The sequence below is a fragment of the Teleopsis dalmanni genome, chromosome 1, assembly GCF_002237135.1.
Source record: "Teleopsis dalmanni isolate 2A chromosome 1, ASM223713v2, whole genome shotgun sequence".
In the NCBI taxonomy this organism is placed as follows: Eukaryota; Metazoa; Arthropoda; class Insecta; order Diptera; family Diopsidae; genus Teleopsis; species Teleopsis dalmanni.
The window spans coordinates 65046763-65072634 of NC_051846.1; the positions used below are offsets into that span (position 1 = coordinate 65046763).

The window sequence follows — 25872 nt, forward strand, 5'->3', positions numbered from 1 at the left end:
AGTGGACTCTAGTTTAATTTCCACCAAGTGAAGTTTTCACACATCCACAACACACTCAATTGTTTTACTCCCGAGCACTCCTGCTGGAAAGTTTGCTGATTGGGTTCTAGTTTAATTTCCATTTTTCACACATGAACAGCATACTTCCGTATTTCACTCCCGCGCAATCCTGCTTGGATGTTCGCTGAGTGGGTTCTGGTTTAATTTCCACCAAGCGAAGTTTTCACACATCAATACCTTACTTAAGTGTTTCATTCCTGAGCAATCCTGCTTAGATGTTAGCTGAGTGGATTCTAGTTTTATTTCCAGCAAGCAAATTTTTTACACATCCACAACACACTTAAATGTTTCGCTCCCGAGCAATCCTGCTTGGATGTTCGCTGAGTGGGTTCTGGTTTAATTTCCACCAAGCGAAGTTTTCACACATCAATACCTTACTTAAGTGTTTCATTCCTGAGCAATCCTGCTTAGATGTGAGCTGAGTGGATTCTAGTTTGATTTCCACCAAGTGAAACAGATCAACAGCATACTTAAGCGTTTCACTTCCATGCAAAATTCTGCTTAGTGGATACCAAAGTTATATTAAAACAGCACGCAGTACATTTTTTGAGTTATTAGTATGAAGTTTATTTTGCTTGGTCACCGTGATCCATCAAAGCGTTAATTTTCTTTAATTAATTAATATCCTAAATTTTGAAAATCATTATTGACTTAATTTTTTATCTTTCGCTACTGTTTTTTCCTATTAAAATTGCGTATATTTGTTCAATAAATTCGGAAAAAGAAAACAAAACTTAATTAAATCAGTAGTTCATACTGATAGGTTCAATTTTACTTGTCATTGTTGATAATTAACACTTTTTATTATTAAAATCATATATATTATATGTTTTATGTGGGATATAAATTTTATAGTTAAGTGTGCAAAAAATTTGCACATCTCACGCACGATTCGCTACTTAAGCTCTGATATTAAATTATTTCCTCATTAAAAAGTATATGCTAATACCTTCTATTAAATTTTATTATATCTAATTAAGCATTTAGATAAAGACACAGTAAGGGAAACAATATTTCTAGTAAACAAGGATCTGATAAGATAGCAATTTACATTGTTATTTATTCAATTTTGTGTAATATTACTCACCATTTTCACGTGGGTGTCGATGTTTTGGATCATGCATTTCTTTAAATTCAAGTAATATGCCCTTTTCGCGGGCAATACGTTCTTTAACATCTGTATCTTCTTTGTTCGAGTTGTCAGTATCTGCAGACATTGAAGAGGTTTTACTTTTACTTGTGGATTCTGTCAATTGTATGTCATCTACATCATTGGGTAGAAGTTTCATGTTTTGTTCGATATAATTCTTCAGTTCAAGATCATTTTCTGGTTTTTGTTGAAAACTTGGAGAGTGATGCTCGTCTATTGTATGTGTAGGATCAAATTCAAGTTGTCCCAAGCCTAAATTATACATTAAATGCTCAAGGCCCTGTAATTAAAAAGAAATATGCTTAATGTATTTAAAGGAAATTATTTTTTAAAATAATAATTTAAATAAAAATAATTATATTAAAAACAATTTATATGTATAATTAAAAAATTGTAAAATTAATTAATACCAAATATTATAAAAATTATTTGTGACCCCCTATTTTTTCAATCTATATCAGATAGATTTATACATAGATAGATAATAATAGATCGGAGTGCTGCTAATGTATTTTTACATTAATTTCCTTTGCTTTTTTAAATTTATTTTTTTTTTATATAAAACATTTTTAAAAACAACTTCTTATCAATTTAATTATTTAAAAAATAAATATTTAATATGCAAAATAACATTATATATTGATTATATGCTCTCTCACGTTTTGTTTATTTTATTATTTATAATATATATCGTATATATTAAGTATTTTTCTTATTGCTATATCGTTATAAGTTAATTAACAAAAAGGAAAATTATTTTTAGATTTATTTAAGTTCAAAATAATAAACATTTTTTTTATTTTAATATAAAATTGTTCTTTGAAACCTCTTTATAAAGTTGTTCTGAAAACCTTCCTTGATCTATTTTTGTTTAATAGGAAATAAAAAAAAATTACTACAATGTTATTTTTCTTGTACTAAATTTAAAACATTTATTAAAAGAATCCTGTTTAATAATTAATATTAATTACACATATTGCGTTTTAATTTATATTGACGTCAATGGATTTTCATGTTTGACTTATCATCACATAATAAACGTGACATCCATCACATGAATATGATTTTGGGGTACCAGGTGAAAAAAATAAATAATTTCAATAAAAGAAGTTTTTAAAATTTTAGGTCTTACAGATCAAACTTAACCTCTACAAAAATAATTTATTTAAGGATAATATATAAAAAAGTGTATCCTATGATTTTATGCATTTTATTTTGAAGGTTGATTGGTTGTGGAACATAATACATGTTTATATAAACAATAATAACATAATTACATACGATTATATTAATATTGAATTAGATATAAGAACTTACTTCATTTATATTACTTTACTTTATTTATATATAAGAACGTACTCTGTTTTATATTTAATTATTATTATATTATTATTAATTATAATATTATAATAATATTTTATAATAAACTTTAATTAATTATTTTAATTATTAATTATCATAATAATTTATAATTATTAATTAATTATTATTATTTATTAAATAATTATTAATTATTCTTATTCTTCTTTATTTGTTAACTTGTTCATATAACTTATTCTATTCTTTTCTTTACAAGCTCTCTTCCTGTCAACCACATCCATATTTTGCTCTCAGTTTCTAGTCATACCTGTAAATTTCCCAATATTTTGTGTGTTTGTCCATTATCGGTTGTCTTATAGCTATAAAATTTATTTCAGGTTTATTCCTCGGTTTCTTGCGATATTTCCTTGAATAAGCAAATGCTGCCTTAAGTTTTTACGATTTTGCATAATATGATCTATATACAATGTCGTCCATTTTATTTACTAATGTCAACAGTTCTTAATAGCAGTTCATTCCTCGTTAAACTGCATTGTTTGTCATATAGTTTGTCTATAGTATCTTGAATTTCTTCGTAAGGTCTACAATTTTAACAATAATGTCTCAGTGACATCTGTTATTTTCAAGTTCTTAGTTTGTATGTCATAGATTAGTAAAGACCGCACATAGAGCTCTACAGTACTGATTTTGGTTTTAAAAGTAAGATCGTGACTATTTAATATTTTTTTATACTTAAGCAGAGCATTATGCGTTATTTCTGTTCAACATTTTTTCTTTTTAGAACACCCAATTTAGTTTGACACAATCGATGTTGGTGATCGAATTTTTAAAAGATCTGCTGAAGTTTATATTGAATAACAGGGATAACAAAATGCATATTTGTCTCACTTCATGTGAGATGGATATTTCTTTGATCACATGACAATGATATTTATAAACATTGAAAGATGAGTATTTCATTGGTAATATAAAATTTCTAATACAATCAATTTCATTGTCACTCATACCTATAGGTTGAACAATGTCTATTAAATTATTTTGTTCGCCTTTATTAATAAGAATTTATTATTATTTATTATATATAATTAATTATTCATATAATCCCAAATTTTACTTAATCCAAGATTTTTATTTTAATGACGAGGGTTTAACAGGTTAACACATTAGGTGGGGTCAACTTGTTACGCTGATGAAGTTTATATAAGTACCTGTACTTTAAATTATTATCATTGTCTTTATTACAGCGATATAGACATATTGTCACACTAAATATTTCATATATTAGCTATGTGTGAAGGGTATGGAAAACGCAATAATTGCTACTCGTTGCTAATTGACATTATGGGTTACAGGTATACGTACTTAAACTTACGTGTAAATTGCATAGAATATATCTCAAATACAAATTTTTTTCAACTTTTATAATTTTAACATTCGATTAGCATTAATATACCATATTATTTATTGATTCATTGCATAAAGTTCACCTTGATCTAAAGAGCAAAGTATGAAGAATAGATCAAAGCATTGTAAGTATGATAGCATAGTATAACATTTACTTAAGAAGTAATAATTTACGAAAATCAAATAAAATTTATTTTAATTTATTAGTTGGTATATTATATTTCGAGAGATGATGTAAAATTAACTTAATTTAAACATTTAGTAAGCTTTGTAAAAAAAAATATTGAAGTATCTTTGAAGTTGCCGAAATTATATATGAAGTTTAAACTCGTTCTGATGCTGATTGCAACTGCTGACATGGATACTACTTTTATGAATTAATAATTTATATATATAATTTATATATATAATTTATATATATAATTTATATATATATTTATCTGTTCCTCTACATATTTATTTCTTAATTTATAAAAATATTATCGGTTTCAATTTTCTGATTTGTTAGCACTAAAATATGGATATATTAATGACAACTTTATTAAATTTAAAAAAATATACTTATTTGCCATCATAGTACAGTGAAAATACATACTCAAATATATTTTTCATAAATTTTTGAGTTAACTCCTTTTACAATTCAAAAATTTCAATGATTTGTATATAGTAATCAGTTTAATGCTTGCTTAATGCATTAAAATATGTTATAACTGCACTTTTGAAATTATATTACCTATATAGTACACAATTTTTTAATAAAAGCTGTAATCTACGTTTCCTTTAAGAGGATCATAATAATTAATCTAACAAGTTGCATTGTTTGGTGCATATCAGATTCATACATGTCAACTGGGATGATAGAGTTTATCACAATTTTGTCTTTATAAGGAGGGCAGTTATGAGATCATCAAAATGAGTCATATAATATAGGTATATTTTCAAGTGTTGATAGTTGTATCAAATTCTTTAAAGTTGTTGTCTCTATAATTTTCTTGAGCTATTTTTGGACTCATCTTAAATAAATGATATATATGATATGATATATATTTATTAAGAACTTATAGCTTCTCATAAATAACAATGATTTCGGTTAAAATTAGTTTTATATATAATATATATAATATTGTTATTTAGTTTACTTAATATGTTTAGTAATAGTTTTATATAAATATTTAAGTTTATTTATTAAAAACTTATGACATTTTTCTTAAAAAACAAGAATTTCAATTATTATTACTTTTATATATAATAATAAATACTATTACTCTAGAATAGTGGTTTCCAGCATGGGAGTACGGGCCACATGAGGGTGATTTAATTATATATGGAAAAAATTAACCAAGTTAGTTTTATTAAAATCTGTTTAATAAATAAAACATATATAAAGTAATATTACTATAGATGCAGATTATATATACTTGAGGTTATTTTCGAAAAATTTTGATTTTAGCTATGATTAGTTACAACATTAGTTCTTCACTGTATCTGTACTAAAATCAAAGGTTTGGTTTAGCTTTGTGACTTTCTTCCTAATTGAAAAAAAAATAAAAATACAGATTTTGTTGAGATATTAACTGTTATTTTGCTATTAGGTAATAAAGGGCTTTGGAGACTTAAGAGCTAAAAACTCTATTAAATAAAGCACACCACGAAAAGCGTTGAGGAGCACAACTCTATATGAATTATATTGCTAAATATTTGGTAAATATTTAAAAAATTTTTTTGCAATTATTACTTAAATTGTTATTTCTAAAAACAAATAAATTGAATAAATAAATATAAATAAATAAATTTTATTTAAGCAGAATATGACAGAAGTCTCAAACAATTACTAAAATATAACAGAAAATTAAATTTCTCTGGCATATAATTAAGTATAATTTCCATGTAATTTAGTTAAATAAAAATATGTGTTTAAAAATATGTGTTATTAAATGTCCGGAAACTGATGTGACAAAATAAAAATTGTAAATAAAAACAACTGCACTCAGACTTCAAAACATTTACATTGTGTTTTGCAATAAAAATATCAATGGAAAGTAACTCAGTTTCCAGGTGGAATCGCTTATTTTTGTTTGAAATTATAATTGAGAATCTCGACTGAAAACAATGATTATTAGTAAATATTTTTTTGACACATTTTGTGTGGCAACAAATAAATTTTTCTAACTAATTAAATATATTAAAATATATTAAGCATTTAACAATAACAAATAATATCTAACGTCAAAGCTATTAAATGGTCTGAGTTTAGATATTTCGTAATTTGCGATCTTATTTTTCTATTTTGGTCTAACTTTGCACGGTCACTGTTTAAGTATTAATAATAAATAATAATTAATAATATTATTTAATATTTAAAATATTTGTTTTTCAAACATTTATAATTAAATTTTTATTTTTAATAAAAATTATTTCTATTCTTTTCAGTATGCGATCCACCGAAAACGTTTTGCACATGTTGGCCACGTTTCTATAACCATTTTTAGAATTTAATTCTATATTTAACGAGAATGATATATAAATTAGAAAATTTTAAAATTAAAATTAAAGTAAAAAATTGCAATACTTTATTTAAGAAGTTATTTTGAATACTAATGAATACTAATGTCTCGTACAAAACATATTTCAAATTTTTAATTGAATATTTTTAAAACGTGATTATCGTCTTGAATGAATTACTCACGTTTTATTTTTAATAGGTTAAAAATATATCTTTAAAAATTGCTTTTTTATTTTAAATGATAAAAAACAGTGTAATGAAGATCACTAATTAAGATAAGTAACAAAATTACTTGTAATTTTTTTCTAGTGTCCATTTCTAGTCAGTTCTTTCTGTGCTGAAATTACGAATAAAAGGTGGGAAGGCTCTACGGTATGCAGGCATCTGTATGCAATCTGGCTACTTTTCACTAAAAGCAAATCTAATATTCTCATTAAGATACACCGTAGAGATATCAGTCTTATGGTAGGTTTACTTATAGCTCAATGCAGACTACGGAACCATGCTAAAAGATTGAATCTTCCTTTCAATCATATGTGTCGCTACTCAATCAATCTTTACCGAACTCATGCACGGCGTACACTCAACACTTTAGGAGCCCTCTTTTTTGAGGATCTTACTCAATTACAAGATCTCCCACTAAACAGTATATTCTAATAAAGAAAAGCTACTCAGAAGTGTTATGACTTTTTATGCATTTAGTGTGTGTACACAATAGATCAGTGCATAAAGGTTTTAGTCTAACCCCTAAACCATTATCATTTTATATAACCATGCTATTAGTATTATTAGTTGAGGATATTGAATATTATATTAAATATATTTTTCAAAAACTGTAAAGTTCTAAATAAAAGATGAGTGTAGTATACGCTACAGATCTGTCAAAGATAAATCTAATACATTCATCAAAGTTCATAGTAACGTATAACATAGATCTAACAAAAGTTTGCTTAACATCTTATTAGCATGTTCTGAGTATATTCTCTTAACAATGATCCAAGTGATATACACGCAAGTTAGATTATCATACCATAACTCTGAAATCAATGCTCTCAATAATAAAGAAGTTGCCTTGAAACAATTCTGTAGACCCATTCCTTAACCCCATGTAAATGTGTTGATATGATAATGATTCCTAAATCGAATAAACTAAAAACTTAAGGATTGTCTCATAACATAAATCAAATTTCAACAAATTGCTAGATAAACTTTCGATAATAATAATGATAATAATAATAAACAACATTTTGGGTTTGAATGAAATATCTGCCTTTTCTAATATTCTCAATACCAGCAGTACAGTAAAATCCGTACAGTACGGAATTTCCCATCATGGGATCCTCACTTCATTTGGAGGCGGTTTAACTTTTTCAGGGAGTTCAAAAGTACGATAACTTAGTCATGTTAGTTTCAAGTTTTGATATAAAATTTAATGTAATTACTGTAATTAAATATGCCACTATATTATATATGTAATTAGTTATACCACTTATTATATTATGTTTTTTGATTAATTTAAATGTGTATATTAATATTATATGTATTATTATACGTGAGAGTACATCAATCATAGTGATGTATTATTATTAATATTCAAATAATTTTTTGTAAATATTTAATCTACTTTCATTCAAAAGCAGAGTTTTTTAAAAAAAGTCATTATGAAATGTGTAAGCATCAGAAGATACGGCAGCAGAGGAATAGCTTAACATATCTGATAACGCAATGAAATGCCATATTAACTGAATTTAAAATAATTTATGGTAGCAGAATATGTCTTCAGTATTAAAAATAATTTGCTACCTTAGATTGTGATCTCAAGAGACCAAAAATCAAATATTAAGCTTTAAAAGATAATTTAATGAATCATAACTTTTTTATGAATGTGAAAGGAAACAATTAAATTGGATTTAATATCAAATAATTTATTAAATAATTTATTAATATTAAATATATTATATTTAAATATATTCTTCTTTTTCTTCACCTCTGGCTATGTCTCTGGCTAATACAAAATTGAACAAATTTGGGGCACCTGTTTTTACTGACCTGACAAAACTGCAAGATTAGTGGCATGGGCAAGTTTATAGAATTGTCCGGTCGCTTCACTTCCACTTGAATGGTGGAGTCGAAATAAAAGACGCTATCTTTTAGCGTCGACCACTGCAATTTTTGTGAAGGTTTGCGTAGAGCAGGGTCCTCTACGAGTTGGCGACAAAAAAACCCCTTTTACTTTTAATAAACTGTAAAGGTTATTAACCCAGGCATAACTGTATTGCAATTTATTAAAAAAAAAATTTTTTTTATATAATTTTCTATACATATAATCTCTAATCATTCCGCATAGGAATGAACTTCGAGCGGTGAGAGTTTTATCTAGACATTGATATAATTCAGAGAATTAACAACAGCGGTTTCGCTGGCTTCATCATGTCATGAGAATAGATGAATATGCTTCAGCGAAAAAGATATTTGAAGCAGTAGTTGGAGGAGGAAGGTGTAGAGGTTGGTCGTGTCTCTGGTGGAGTTATCAAGTTGAAGGATCGCTAACCGGGCTAAATGTACAAGACTGGAGAAGGCGCGCATGTAGCAGAGGCGCCTGGAGACATGCTCCGTTAGGCCGAAACCCGAAAACGGGTTGTTATGCACAAACAAGAAGAAGACGAAAATTTGGGTCACCGACATTAGGTGGTTTCGATTGTCAAAGCTGAACAGACTATTCATCGATTTAGAGTATTCTATTTATTAAAGTATTTAGTGTTCTCAATTTAATACTAATTGAAATAGATAATCACTTCTCGGGTTGTATACCAAACATATAAGGCTAACTCCTAACATTTAGGAGTTAGTGCTGGCTTTTCATATCCTGAGAAGAGTTAATTATGGTAATATATATATATTAAGCTGTTAGCTTAAATTCCATATTTTATTAGGTTATTACTCTGTCTTTCTTGGTAACTATATTTGTATTATTATTCCACAACTATTTTGTAGCAAATATTTAAAGTTAAGTTTCTTTGACAACATTTTTATGTAAAACTCCAACAAATATTTGCATTTATTGTTAATAAAAAATACAGTGAACTCATTTGGTGTTAATTTTTTTTTTTATAACTACTATAGGAAATTTTCAACTAAAATCAATAGACAATAGAGTTATTCACAATTAGCATTTATGGAAGTTTCTTAGTTTCTTTAATAATTTGCGTGGTCACGCTTCCATTCATTAAGAGAAAAAAATGAATAAATTTTAGAGAAGAATTCTACGTCGGTCACTCAAAATGCAAGACACGACTAAGTTCGCTAAAAAATTGGCGTGTGTGGCTATAAATGAGTTGAAAGAGATGTTATCTTATATAAGCTTATTAATATATCGAAATAGTTCTGAAGAGAAAAATGCCAGACACGTTACCTAAATTGTCTGCCAAACATAAAAATATACATTTTTAAGGTTCGAAGCGGCATACTAATAGGTATATCTACTCGTAAGTACATATATCTCTGGATTGCTAGTTATGGTACTCGTTGTAAAACTGTCGTTCGCCAGCAATTAAGGCGAATGACAGTTTCGTAGCTGATTTTGAAATATGGCGTGTATAGCGGGTATTTACACTTTTCACACTATTCACACTTCCTATAAAACTCATCTCAATACAAAGTCAAAGTTATTGCTTTGCTATAATTTTCTCTATTGAAATGCATGCAAACGGCTGTTGCTATTTACATTTTTACAAATAATTTAGTCACAGAAAAAAAAAATATTTGTTTAATGAAGAAATTAGCACTCAATTCACGTCTCCTTGCAAAATGCGTATGTGCAACAAAAATAAAAACAAAATAAAAAAAAAATAAAAAAAAAAATTAAAAAAATACATTTATTTTGAAAGTAAAGCACCGAATGCAGTAGAAAGCCGAATACTGTGAATTACCAAATAAGACGGGTTTCGAACTTCGCACAAAACAAGCTTAGTCACTGCTTTGGTAAGAAATTATCTGGAAGGTTCATTAGCGAAATTAACATTTAAATTAACTTTATTTATGCTTTGCTCGTATGAAACTAATTTGTTTATAGATTTATTAGTCGCTCATATGTTATTTATTGTTTACATTTAACTGATTTATAAAAACTCAAATATTATTTCTTTAAGGTACTGCATAAATTGTTGTTTCATTAAGGCTTTTTCTTTATAGATACAATATTTTATCTTTAATTTGTTTGTGATTAAATAAATTATATGTAAGCCCAAAGGTTTTGGTAAATTAATTAAAAATTAATTTTTATGATTTATGTAAACAATTTTTTAAGAGTAAAGCATATGTTTTACAACATGATTTAATGATTTATTGCATGAAAATTTTATTGGAAATAATAATTTAATAGAACATCAAATTAATTTAATACTATGTTTACACTTAGGCTTATCGAAACTTTTAAGAATATTTTGATATCGTTTTAGAATACATTTTTGTATGAAAGATGTTGCATTAAATAAAGTACAATATAGTAGTCTAAACATACCATAAGACTTCAATTTATAGAAACTGTTACAACAATGTTATTGTTTTTTTGTTGAATGTGACGCTTCTTTTTGTTGTTGTTTCTTCATTACTGTTCGTACCCTTTCTGCTAAAATAATGTGTGCTAGTTTATTATTATACAAGAAGAAAGAGCAGCAGCCAGAATCTTCAAGAGTGAAGTAAGAACAACGAGAAGAAAAGGAAAACCGAGAAAGAGATGAAGTGACAGTGTTCGATAAGATCTGAATGTCATCAACTAGAAGTTAAAAGCCATAGAGATAGAGAAGAATGGAAGAATGCCGTAAAACTAGCTTAGGTCCTACAGGGACCCTAAAGCTATGGATAATGATAATGATGATTGTACGCCAAATATATTAAAATAAATTAGGACTTAATTTGAACTGAATTAAATTAAAAAAAAATTATGTACACTACTGAATACTGAAAATACAATAAAATTAATATATCTCTGTAAAATGTGTGTACATTGTGAATTTGGCAAAAATTTCCTTGACATAAAAATTATAATAAAACAAAATCTATAAAGACTGAGTCAACGTAACAAGCGCTAGACAATTAAAAAACTTTTATAGCTTTAATTGTCAGCAAAAGCTAAGCTAAGTAATTTATTATAATCACAAAATCATTAAATTTGTAAGGCAAATGAAGTATTCTTATAATGACAGATTGTATATATAGACAATTATAAAAAAAATTTTTTTTTTTTAATAAATTGCAATATAGGTAGACTTGGGTTAATAACCCTTACAATTTATTAAAAGTAAAAAGGGCTTTTCGTAAAAGCGGAAGAGTTCTCTGTCGATATTCTATTAAATAATCAAAAAAAAATTTTTATGGACACTCATAAAAAATAAGCTTAATAATTTTAACTGTTTATAAAAAGATTAAAATTAATATTGACAGCTCATATTTGAAGATAAAATGATATATTACTCTTTTAATGCATATATAAACTGTTGTAAAATTATTAAAAAAATATATTTAAAAATTACAAGACTTATTAAATAAAATTTTTGATATTAAAAATAAAATTAAGATAATTTAACCTTATGAGAGTTGTAAAATTTATTTAAAATAATGATAATAAATATATAAAAATACAATAAAAATATCACCAAAACAAAAAGAATCAAAACAAATAATTTATTTTTTTATAAGAAATTTTTATATATTAAACATTTTTAATTTTTTTAAAAAATTTATTTAATTATTTTTATAATTTTATTTATCTATAAAGTGCTTTTTTATTGTTATTAAAAATCAAAAATAAAAATTAAGAAATAAAAAACACAATTTAATTTTGCAATAATTTTCATTTTATCGCTATTTCGACTTCATCATTAGGATCATCAGGATGCTAATGGATATGAACCCATTCCTGATAATGACTTTAGACTGAAGTTGAAATACCGATAAAATAAAAATTATTGTAAAATTAAATTGTGGTTTCTTTTCCTAATTTATTTTTTATTTTTAATAACATTAAAAAAAGTTTTGACCACTTAGTCTGAAAAAAACTTTATCTATTTTTTATTTACTTATTTTATAGTATATATTTAATTTTAGTGTCTGGTGTAAAATGAGTTTGTTTTAAGGTGTGGAGTTATCTTGCAATACGGATATTATCTCAAGAAAAATTTTTATGAGCAATAAGAATTTTTATACAAGCAAGGATTAAAGATCAACTTTTTTATTGTCAGCTTAAGAATTTATATAGAAATTAAAATTTTTTTTTTATAAAAGCTGTAAATATTATATTTGTTCCAATCATATAAAAATTGCAAAATATTTATGAGTATAATAAAGAAAGAAATAAATTTTTATAGCATTTGTGCAGATATTTTTAAAAATGTTAATTAATATTAGTCCATTTATTTTTTAACTAAGATTGCTTTGGGGTATATTTATAAACTTTGCTTAAGATAAACGAATGAGATTTTTATAAAGGTGTGGAACTATCTTGTTATATTCGGTTGAGAAATTTTTAATCTATCATAATATAAAAATCAAATAATTTCTGCATTTTTATATCTAAACAGATTAAAGAAATGTTTATACATTATACTATACTATGTTAGGTAAATTTGGATTGGCGGCCTTATGTCCGATACAATATTATTATTTACAATATTATTAATACAATTATTATTATTATTTACAATTATTATTATTATTTACAATATATATATAATTTAAAAATTGTCTTTGGTTAGGTTTAGGTTTGAGGGCAAATCTCCAAATAGGCGGTCTCTGGGTATGTTGCTTTATTTTTGGGCACTTCTATTAAAGTGTTTACTCTACTATTAATTGGTCTTTTCATAGCATTTTTTTTTGACACGTGTATTAATCATTCAAGAACTATACAATTTAAACAACTAATTATTTTGCATACGTTATCAAAAGGTTCAATATATGTAATATACATTATTCTTTTAATTAAATAAAAATTCCATAATCTATCTGCAAAATTATTGAATAAATAAAATAAACAAATTTATTTCAATTTACATATTGTTTATTCTTTTGTTGAAATGTTTCAAGTGCATTTTGTTCTAGTGCAAAATCTATCTGTTAGTTTATTCATAAGGTTTGCGATTTAGATAAAACAATGTTTTCTAAAGGTAGGTATAAAGTTTATTCTCTATCTCAAGAAATACTTTAATGGACCGTCATACTCGTAACTATTATAATAATATGACAGCTTGTTTTTGCACCTTTATTCTGATTAACATTACATATTTAATTATATGTGAAGTATTGTAAAATTTTTTAAATGCGCTCTTATTCTTTGTAATTATTTTAAATATAAAAGAAGTCTAAAAATAATTACAAAAGGTGCAAGCAACTTTAACACTTGTATTAATATATTAAATATGTAAATCTATTTAAATTTTTTAATGGAAGAGATTATTGTTTTGTGTTTTAATGGATTTACCCAGCAGATTTATTACACAATAACATACATCCGCTTATTATTCAGCAATTACACGAAGAACAATAAACTATTAAAATTAAAATTGAAAAATTGAAATTTATAAATTAAAAAATTAAAATTGAGAATTTAATATTAAAAAATTAAATTAAAAAAATTCATTTGCATTTATTCATCCGGATGATATTACACAAAGGAAAGCGACAGCACCCAGTTAAACTCTGAGGAATGTGATAAAATATTGCTCTCCCCTTTCGACATTAGGAGATCCTCAATGGTCGACATTTGAGTCTTCATCCGGAAGGCGGAATGTCTTCTGTTCAGTTAGGGTCATGGTCGCAGTGCTCTGCTAAAATGGGAGCTAGTACCACGTTCTTTCTTATCTTATCTTATGATAAACCATTAAAGTTTCACAGAATAGTTATTGGCATTTATGATTTCACCCAATGTGGTGTAGCATTTATTGAACCGAGTGCTGCGGTCCAAAGGAAAGCAGAGATTTAGTTAACTCTTGCTTCTCAACAACTAGAATGTTATATCCAAACTACAATTGATACCGGCGAAAGTCTTTGCAATGCAGCGTTTATCGGTCCATTATCTTGATACGTATGTTGACACCAACGGGCATCCTTACAGTAGTTAACCAATAAAATAATGATGAACTCATACATCGATTTAAATCATAAAACCAAACCTATATTTATTTGTTACCTAACAAAAACAGAGCTGTGCAGTACTGATTACTTTTGTAATAAGATTACCGTCAATTTATAATGCTAAGGTATTTGGAATTGGAATTGAAAAAATCCACTACCTAAGTACAAGGAATTATAATTGGGAATTGAAGAACTAGATTACAAGCAAAATTAGATTTGAAAAACCCAAGTAATTTGTAAAACTAATTGATAGAAGAATTACAATAGGAACTTTTGAACAATAACAAATTTATATTCTACCATATATTTCTATTCTATTCTTACTCAATTCCTAATTCCAATTACCCTGTAATTGTAATAAAATTGGTAATGGAATTGCTTTTGCACATCTCTTAACAATGACAACTAGAATAGTTAAAAAAGGATGGAAACCTCTTCTACTATGCTATTCTTAAATATTTTTTTAAAATACATTAAATAGTTATATATAAGTAGAAATCAGTATCTAATATTTAGAATATGCTATATAATCTATTATTATTATTTTTATTGGAATTTTATTATATATCTTCTGAGTTAAATGTTGTTTTTTGAAGATTCTTTAATTCTTTTAAGAGTTTTTTTATGATGGATGAAAAAAACGACTAAGAAAACTTAAATGCTGTTTTAGGTCTAATTTTTAGTGCTGAATTAAGTACTTTTTGATAGAATATATAATCTGGTACCCAGATTAGAAAACCAATTCCAAAAAACATGATGCTTTCGATCGTTTTCATTTATTTGTTTTAATAAAAATCTTTTTCTTATAATCTGCGTTTATTTAACTCAAAATCTTAGAGTTATACTAAGATTTTGTATAAGTATACGCAGTAATTAGTTTAATTTATTATTTTTTTCCGCATGTTAAAGTAGTATTTATTAAGATTAGTTTTTTATTGTTGTTTATTTAAAAAAATATATCACGTATTTTTGTTAAATAAATTTTCTAAAGTAATTTATGATAGTTTATAAAAAAAAATATATCACGCAGTTTTTTCAAATCAAATTTACTAAAGTTTTTTATAATAGTTTATATAAATAAATATATAACGCATTTTTTTTAAATAAATTTACTGAAACATTTTATTATAGAAGGGGTCAGTATTGAAGTAATAACAGTAATGAAGAAACAACAAACATTTTTTAATAAATTTATTGAAATTTGGTTGACCATACAATGTTGTTTCAAGTATTGCCAAGTACTCATCATCAGGAAATATTCGAATTTCTATTTAATTAGTTTATAGTTCGTATATTAATTGTTAGAATTTGAGTAGAATTTGTTTGTTATATTTTGTTTGTTATAGTTTATATAAAAAAAGAGGTTTTTCGAACAGTATTAAAACTACAAGAACAAACAATCATTTCATATTATTTTAATTAATTGAATTTTTGGCTGAGCATACAGTTATTTTGAGTATTGCTGAATACTCTTTTTCAGTGGTATTGAAGATAATTCTTGTATTTAATTAATCGTAAATAATTTTTTGAAACTGCAAGTACGAGGAATCGAACTCATGTCCTGCCAAATTTGAAGCTCAGAGTCAGCGCACGTTAACCAACTGATACAAAGCCATACTTGACTTTTATTTTCCCACGTTTTTCTTGAGTTTTGTTACTTTTTATTTATCTATTTTATTTATTTATTTGTTATTTTTACTAAAGGTTTTTTATTGATTTAATAAAATATATAATTCTTTTTTAATAAATTAACTAAAATTTTAGTTTTATAAATTTTAATATAAAACAGTTTTAATTAAAACGTTTAATCTTTCGCTTAAACAAAATTTATAATAATACTTATGGTTGTTGTAAAGTTTTGCGTTTATAGGAATTAAATAGTTTCCCTAGTTTTAAAAACGTTTTTAAGTTTTTATAAAAATTTAATGTGAAAGCTTAAACATAATTATACTGTGGCTCTGCTTTTATTTGCTAATAAATCATTAAGATAAAAATTTGCCAATAAAAAACTGTTGTCAAGTAGCGTCGATTTACTGTTTTCCTCAACTGAACTTTTTTTATGCAAAATTAAGTAAATATATAATGAGAAAGATTTTTCACAATTAGTAAATAAGATACAAAACAGTATATAATAGATTGTTTGTTACATATTTGCACAGAAGTTGTTAAAATAAATATTTTTTCAACTTAATAAAGTTTGTTTGGTTCCTGCAATTTATATGATTTCATATAGATTTTCTTTGCTATGTAATTAGTATCTTTCTACTTATTTAATTTTTTTTCTATTCTTTATAAAAAAAAGGTGTGAAATTTGTTTATTAAAAATATTATATCAACATTTGCAAATAATATTAACGAGTTTTAAATGACACATATGACAATTTTAAGATTAATTTTTCTTTAATAAACAGTGCAAAAAAAAAAAAAACAAAAAAACAGTAACGTAGGTATGCAGATATATAACCGGTCACATAAGCTTTTATTGAGATTTTTTTTTAAATTGTTTTTATTTTTTTTTTCTTGAAATTTAATATTTAACTAGCTACACATATACGTAATGTCTCTTAGTGATGAGTTTTATTAAATTTATGGTTGGTTTCTATAAACTTCCAGACAATCTTTGCGCGAAGCGTAGTGAATGAACTAAATCGTACCCATCAACTTACGTATATTCATCTACTGAACGCCGAACGCCTGTGTATTTGGTTAGTAAGTGGCTGTAGTCTTAAGTAGTTTTTCTCAGATATTTTTATACAGCAGTTTTATTATATTTTAGGTTGGAATCGTTATCATTATTATCACTTTTATTTTTATACACAAAACGACAAGTTATTGTCATATTTGCGTACTTCTAGGCTTTCTGTCTCTGATTTCTTGTGTATCTTTTATTATTGTGCATTACAATAAATAAAGTCTACGGATTATGGGATATGGGTACGAGTATGTAATAAGTTTTTCTCGTTTTCTCGTTGTCTTAAGATGATGTAAACATTACTATTGTGTAAATAAATATACATTGTTGCTTTATAAAAGTTTTTATTATTAACTGTAATATATTGAAGATATACTTGTACTCAAACATACAATATATACATATGAACAAGATTTAAAGAATTCGTCAAGATTAGCTAAAGTAGGTTTTTCACAGAAAAATGATATATTATTATGATTTAAATTTATTTGGAGAAGTTCTTGACATTTTTCAGTTTTGAAATTCAGAAAAATATAAATTTCAATAATTAACATATATATATATATATATATATATATATATATTTGCATATATATGATATTTTGTTTTAAACTTTCAGTTTTTTGCTAACTCATATGAACAAATACCTGTGTATCTGTTCAAAGTAACTAATTGTATTAACCTTAACATCTAACTCAATAAATTTGATTGGCAAATCATCTATAAAAAAGCTATAAAATATTTTAACCGATCCAAAGTTGTTCTTTTACTATCGTCACACAAAATAAAAAAACTTAATATTTATTTGCTATTTGCTATTGATATTTATTAGTTTAGTTTGCAATAAGCTTCTTGAAACCTAATCAAATTATTTGTCTTTCTTATAATAATATATTAAGAGAATTATATTTAGATCCAAACTTTCTATTCTAGCTGATATACTCTCCACTCTATTATAAAATTATATAGTTTTAGAGAGACACAATTATAATGCAATATATAATATATGATTGTATTATATTGATTAATATTATATTTTTTTATAATATTATTATTAATTATATTATATCGTCATGTGGGAAAGGCAATAATATCTTAAAGTACTTCTTATGAGTTTGAATTGCCAGGCTCTGATGTAGAAGCACAAGGAGTACCTATGTCAGCATTCTGGTGCATGGCTTTAACCTTACCTAATCTAGGTGGGCATTACTTATCGGTTAAAGAAATAAAAATCTGTAATATATGTTCAATTCCACAATTTATAGAGAAAGTTCTAGTTAGCGAAAAGTCGGAATCCATAAAATGCACATAATAGAACTTTAAATCCAAGTGCAGATTCCACTAACATAATAATGTTATAATATTTATGATCTTCAAACATCAAAATAGTGGATATAACTTCTACTAACCTCCACGAAAAAATGTAGATGTAACTTTTCATACGGTTTTAACTATGACATATGCTATAATCGTTTGAATTATCTTTAAGAAGTTTCCAAAAATAGTAGTAATAACCATTAATATCGAATTTTTTTATGGGTGTAGTTATATTAGTACTACTGCTTTTGTGAATATGAATGAAATGATCGTTAAAGTTAATGTTTCTCAGTATGGGGTGTACTCACTAGAAGGCAAATGGTTTGTTAAAAGGGACAATCTGAAACTACATGTAATTAAATATTGTTTACTTTTTAACATTGGTAACCAGAAAGATTCACCATTATCCAGAAAAATAAAAAAATTAATAATGAGAAAGATGAAGACTACAATTCGTCTTTTATTTACTCATTTTATGAATCTTACACAGAAAATAATAGTCATCTTCAAAAACCATTTTTATTATTATTTATATTTTTTTATAATTAAAATAACTCTAATTTTTGTCAAATGTATATATATATATATACATTTTCAAGATATTTTGCTTTTGCGTTATCATTTTTATTTTAAACAAACATTTTATTAGTTGTTCTAATGATTGTTCTAACCCAATAGAGTTATCATGTCATGTGAGTATTTTATTATATGCACAAATATATATAATATATATACATATATATATATATCTAAAAATACATATATGTTCATATATATGTATGTATATATATGTAAGTTTATGTTATAGTTTAATTATAATAAAAGACTGATTAAATATAAAGTCAAAAAATAAGATTCCACAAGTTAGCGCAACTGTTTATTACCTGCAATAAAAAAGTTTACGAAATATTGCGCAAAATATTTTTTAAGAAATGAAAAAAATCTCTTTTTGTGAAGATTTTAATATATTAAGTCGTTTCGACAATGCAAATGTATAGTACGAATGCAGAACTAGAAATGATGTATAGATATATAGTACATTATTTTGATTATTAGGTTCGAGTTATGTGAACAGTTTTATTAAGATCATCGGTCATGATCTTAAAAAAGCTGTTATTTAGAAAATCTAATAATTTTGGTATCAACTACACATTTTCAAAAAGTTTTATTTAATATTGCACATTATTTAACCATAAGAATTTATATAAATATACTATATATCAATAAATTATGAAATAATTATCGATAAATCTATATCTTTACTGAAAGAATCTATAAATTTAACCGTAGATCCGATTTTTTAATTAAATAAATATTGCTCAATGTTTATTATAAGATTTGATAACAGACTTCTAGCGTAAACAGCACTATATCTCTTTAACTTCTAGGAAGAAGAAGCTAACCTCACATTACTTAATGTTAAATCATTAAATTTGATCCAAAGTAAGCTACAGGTTCAACTATGGAAGTAGATATTTAGGTATATTAGAGAAGTCATGTGAAGTAATTTAGTCCAAAGTAAGTTTAACAATAGACGAAGATATACTTTTATTAGGAAAGTAATATGAAGCGATTAGATGCGGTCCAAGCGGATATTTTTAGAAATGGGTATTTATAGTCAGATCATCTATTGGCATCTTGTAATGAAATCTCTGACTGATGTAGGTACTATCAAAATTTTGTAACATTTAGACAAATAAAAGAGTTATTGATACTAAAATACATTCAAAGAAGCATTTTTAGAAAATTCAGTTTATTTTGGACTATATCTTTAATTTAATTGTTAAACTATATTTAATGCTAAAATATAAATCATATTTGATCAGTGCTAGTGTTTAGTAAACTTTTAAAATTTATCATTTTTAATAACATTTATTTATTTTTTTACATTTAATATTATATTTTAAATCATATATAAAGTATATTCATATAAGTCTTTTGTTAAAACTGAAGAAGATAAAAATAAGAATAAGAAGTCAGAGGAATTGAATTAATTAAGAAAAATTTGTTTTTAAATAAAGTCTACTTTGATTTGTCTATTGCTTAATATATTTATATAAATATAAATATTAATATATTTAGTTTTTGAAATATTTTGAAATTAATACATCTTTTTTTTTTTTTGAAATATTGAAAAATAACCTTAATACGTTAAAATTTTCCATAGGTATAATGACCTTTTTGCAAAGCTCTCAAGAATCCATACAGATAAAGCATAAATTTATTTTTTTTCTTTCGGATATTAATTTAAAATAATTATCAACCCAACTTGCTGCATTCAAAAATAAATAAAAGAGTTAACAATATTTATTGAAAAGTGTTAATTCTTTATTTACTTGAAGGAAAATATTACGTCAGTCTGAAACCAGATATTGAACCGGTATGGCAACATACATATGCATAAGTATCCACATATATATCTGCAGAAGCTTGAACTTAAGCTTGAATTGAGTTGACTTTTAAATGCAGTTAACATAATTTTATTTCATATGTAAATGGAAAAAAAACATACATAACTATATATGCATATGTATACATATATATGTATTTACAAGCCAACGTTTACAAGACCTTAAGGTTATTATACTATAGAATTTATGGCAAATCTCTAGAAATTTTTATTATTTTTCTTTTAATTCTATAAAAGGAAATCTTCTAGAGTTAATGTGTTAGGTTTCAATAAGACGATTCGATAATTTGGTGTACTACTAACATAAATAAGAAATAAATATTTTTTATACAAATAAATTGTTTATATCAAAATTATTTATTGATTAATTTTTAGCACAAGAATTAATAATAAATTAAATTTGTCAAACCTGAATAATTTATTTTTCAAGATTTGGTTTAAACATTTTTTCAATATCAAAAATTTTATCTTGACAACAAATTGTATAATTTTAAATTCTACTACATATTATTATATAATATTATATTATATACTATATATATTAAAAAATTGCATATCTAAAATCTGAATTTACTTAACTGGTTTCTAGAACTTTTATTGCTTTAGTTTTAATACCCCTCAGACAACTTGACTCTCTTATCAGTTTTGTCAGGAGCAGACTATATGAAAGACAATATAAAGTGTATATTTGAAAAAAGCAATATAAGACAAATCAGTCTGACCGTGTCTGCCTGTTACATCTATAAATTTTCTGTTTAACTAGCGGAGCTAATCGAATTACACTATGCGATGAAACTTTTTGTAAAAACAAATTAAAGCATAGATAGCAAAAAAATTTGTTGCCCTTAAAAATATCTAACATTCTCTATTTTAGCAGTTTACTTTGAACTCTTTACCCTCTCTAAGCAATGAGTCTTTACTATTTCAATAGTTGGATACATGCAATTGTCTATGTCTCATTCATGTTATTCATGTATGAACTTCCATTATATGAGATGTAATGCTTCAAAATGTATATCGTAATGATGTTAAATGAGATTATATTTGCAATTTATAAGCCCCCAAAAATTGGCATAATTTCTTAAGTTTACAGAATTTTTTTGATTGTTCAATATTTTGAATATGGACTTTTGCTGTCCAAATTTTTCGGTATCTTACCGAAAAATTTCAACTCCTAACATTCTTTTTAATTTCTTTCCAAATTGTTTACAATTTGTTAGTTTTTACAAATATCTTCATATCTTCTGTACCATAGGTCTTTGAGTTATTTCCTTCAGGCTTTATAATCTCACCATTTACTAAATAATTCAATCAGGGAAATATTGAAGATGCTTTGTTTTGAGAATTCAGTGAGTTGAATTTTGAAACGTCTACCTTCTATTGTGTGCTACACACCTGCTCTATTATGTGTTTGTACGAATATATAACTATGTAAAAAGTAAGTTAATATTTCTTTCACTTCAGCTATACATTAAGACTGAAAAGTTTTCGGAAATTCTCATTTAAAATTCGCGCGCTGTATATTTTTCGATATTTTAAGTTTATGTAGTTTGGCAGCACTGTCCTTAATTACTATGCCAAAAATGAGCGCGATCTGTCAGACAGTTCGTTTACGGCAGCTGTTGAAACCAGTTCACCTCAGTAGTGCGTTGCGAAATGTCTTCGACGGTCGTACGACCGTCCTGAAAGGCTTTGTACCACTCATAAACTTGAGTTTTCGATAAAACTGATTCCCCATAAGCCTTTTGTAGCATTCGCAACGATTCTGCACACGAAATTTCGTTCGAAACACAAAATTTGATGCAAACTCTTTGTTCAATATTTTTTTCCATTGTTTTTTTCGCAACGCACTACTGAGGTGAACTGGTTTCAACAGCTGCCGTAAACGAACTGTCTGACAGATCGCGCTCATTTTTGGCATAGTAATTGTCCTTAATTGCTGCCAAACTACATAAACTTAAAATATCGAAAAATATACAGCGCGCGAATTTTAAATGAGAATTTCCGAAAACTTTTCGGTCTTAATGTATACAGAAAGTCTTAATCTTTTCGAAATCGATGTTTGTTTACTGAGTTTCATGTATTAATTCTTTATAGAAAATTCTTCACTTATATTATGTAAAAACTACATAAGAGAATATATATGGATTTCACTGTGTCTTTCATATATTGTCTGCATTCCGCCATTTTTAGATCATTTTAATAGCACTTTATGCTTATTTAAAACTTTTTTTCTTTAATAGCATATATAAGTGCTGTTCATTGTATTCGAATAATTTAATATTCGCATTATTTAGTGAATACTAAAATTCGAATTTCCATTGAATAGTTCATATAGTTTGAATTATTCGAAGGGCTTGAACTATTGGTTGGACAAAAATTAAAATGAAAGATATTAATAAAAAAAATAAAAATTAAAAATATAAATAATATTCAAACAAGGTAAATACGAATAGTCCGAGCGTATTTTATTTATTGCTTAGATACTGATATCAACCTTCTCATAAATAACAAACGTTTTAGATCTCATTGTGATTTTGTTACTATTAATGTAACATATTGTTAGAGTGACTAATATTTTATACATATATAAATATACATTAAATGTCATAGCTGTAAGCTTTATATACATAATATAATTGTTATTAATTTTTATGTAATACAACGAATTTAAAATTAAGTAAAAATAAAGCTAATAATACTACTACTAATATATAAATTGATATTCGAATATTCGAATTATTCGAAAAAATTGAATTATTCAGATACGAACACTACTAGTATATAATACTTTTTCGCATTGATATTTTTATAAACACATCTAACAGATACAATATATATAACATTTAGATCTGATTGTAATTTTGTTGCAACTGATGTATTGTTAGAGTAGCTAATATTTTATAAATATGTAATATATCAATTGATATTCGAATATTCGAATTATTTGAAAAATTTGAATCCCTGGAATACAAACACTGCTAGTTCATATTACTGTTCCGCTTCGATATTACTATAAACCTATTCTTATATATTTAAATCTCAATGTGATTTTGTTGCTATTGATGTATTGATAAAATAATTTAAATTTTTTATTTAAATAATATATTGTTTGAATTTATTTTAAAAAACTTTGTATATCACAGTAAATATTATTCACCAAAAAGGTAGTGTAGCGTATATTTCTTAATACTTTAATAGAAAAGTAGTATATTACAACGATTATAAGTGTTTTAAATAATTGGACTAACTACCCACGTTCTTTCCGTATATAATAAAATAATAAAAAATTTTGAATATAAGATAAGCTACAGATTTATAATGCAAACTAAGTAATTTAATCAGTAGAGAACTAATAAACTTTAAACTGTTAGTTAAAGATCTTTAGTGCGTACAGTGCCAGTAGAAGAGCATATAAACATATGTGATTACTCACAGATTGTTTATTTATTTGCAAAGATGTTATGCTACATAACATCTAAATAAATAAATTAGAGAAAAAATTTTACTTGTAGATTAAAAAAAATATATATTACTTAAATATTCATAGTTAAGAGTTTAAGATTTAAAATTAAAATTTTTTCACATGATCTCTTGATTACCCAATTTAATTGGTAATTTCCCAAGCTCTATGAAGTCAGTAATATTACATTAATTCATCAACAACAATTCAAGGCTTTAACACTTTTTGTTAACAAATAATTTTTGCAAAAAAAAAAAAATAAAAATTATTAAAACGAAAATAAAAACAAAATTCAAAATATAATTAAAACCACCAAACTCACAAAAATTTAATAAATTAACTAAATTTTTGATTGTTCGGGGAAGGCAAAGTAGTAATTATAGAGTCATTGAGCCATGTGAATTGCGGAGTAAAAATCTAGAGCAAACTACAATAGAAACAATGCAGATATTAGCAACAATCAATTCAGTTTCCAACATAACAAACTCAAACTTTAACCTAAATTATTTATTATTAACTTTGACTAATATTTTTCTTTGGGTTTTTAGTTTTGGTAAACTACATTTTCGTGCAGCAGTGAAGTGTGAATGACTCGTTTAAAGGTTATAAGTGTGTGATTCGTAAATCGAATTTCATATTAAAAATAATATTTGTATTATCTTAAAATCTTGTAATATTTACCTCAAATGTCATTGTGCCACCATTGCCATATTTTCGAAAAATATGTGCTAAGTAACGATTGTACTCAGTTGCGGTCTCCGCAAAGTCGATGAAGTGAAAGCCGCCAATTAACAAGAGAAGGAAACACAAATTACGATTTTTCAACAACATTTTCAGTTATTTACGGTTCGTTCAAAAAAATCAAAATTAAATAAATAATAATAATTTTAAAGGAAAAATATTATTATGATTTTAGCTTGTATTTCAAGTTCAATGAAATATTTTTATTAATTTAACACTTGTTTTATGGTTTCACAACTTTTTACACATCTTTTCACTTCAGGTTTGTTATTATTTTGTTGTTGTTGTTGTTATTATTGTGGACTCCGATTCAGATTCAGACTCAGATTTAATAAAACTTTATTTTTATTTAATAGAGTGGCAGTCATAAGTTAATAAAAAAAATTTATTAAGCATATAAAAAACACTTAAGAAAATTCTTAGAAAATTTTTTTAATTTAAAATAATTTTTATGTTAATATTATTTTTATTTCTTTCTTAAATAACAAAATATTTATTTTTGCTGTTAGGACCAGCACTGATCTTCTCGGAGTTTCCGTATACGCACTTTGGCGAACTCGTCTTAACTGTTGCTTGTTATGCCGGTTAGCAGCGTATTTAGCGCGATCCGTTCATTCAGTTCGTGATATTCGCATTTGTTTACATACGAAAAGCTCGCTTTCATGGTGCAAAAAAGCTTTACTTT

At 25.4% G+C, this 25872-nt stretch overlaps 1 protein-coding gene across 1 annotated transcript in view; it reads right to left on the reverse strand.

Annotated features, from left to right (window-relative positions):
- Positions 1 to 25584, reverse strand: part of LOC119669834 (zinc transporter ZIP6) — a 36098-nt gene extending 10514 nt beyond the window's left edge. Inside the window, exons 1-2 of the mRNA XM_038079864.1 lie at positions 25128 to 25584; positions 1148 to 1490 (exon numbers count right to left, since the gene is read on the reverse strand). Coding sequence (XP_037935792.1) covers positions 1148 to 1490; positions 25128 to 25277 — 493 coding nt within the window. The 5' untranslated portion in view covers positions 25278 to 25584. The remainder of the gene's footprint in view (positions 1 to 1147; positions 1491 to 25127) is intronic.
- Between the last annotated feature and the right edge of the window lie 288 nt (positions 25585 to 25872).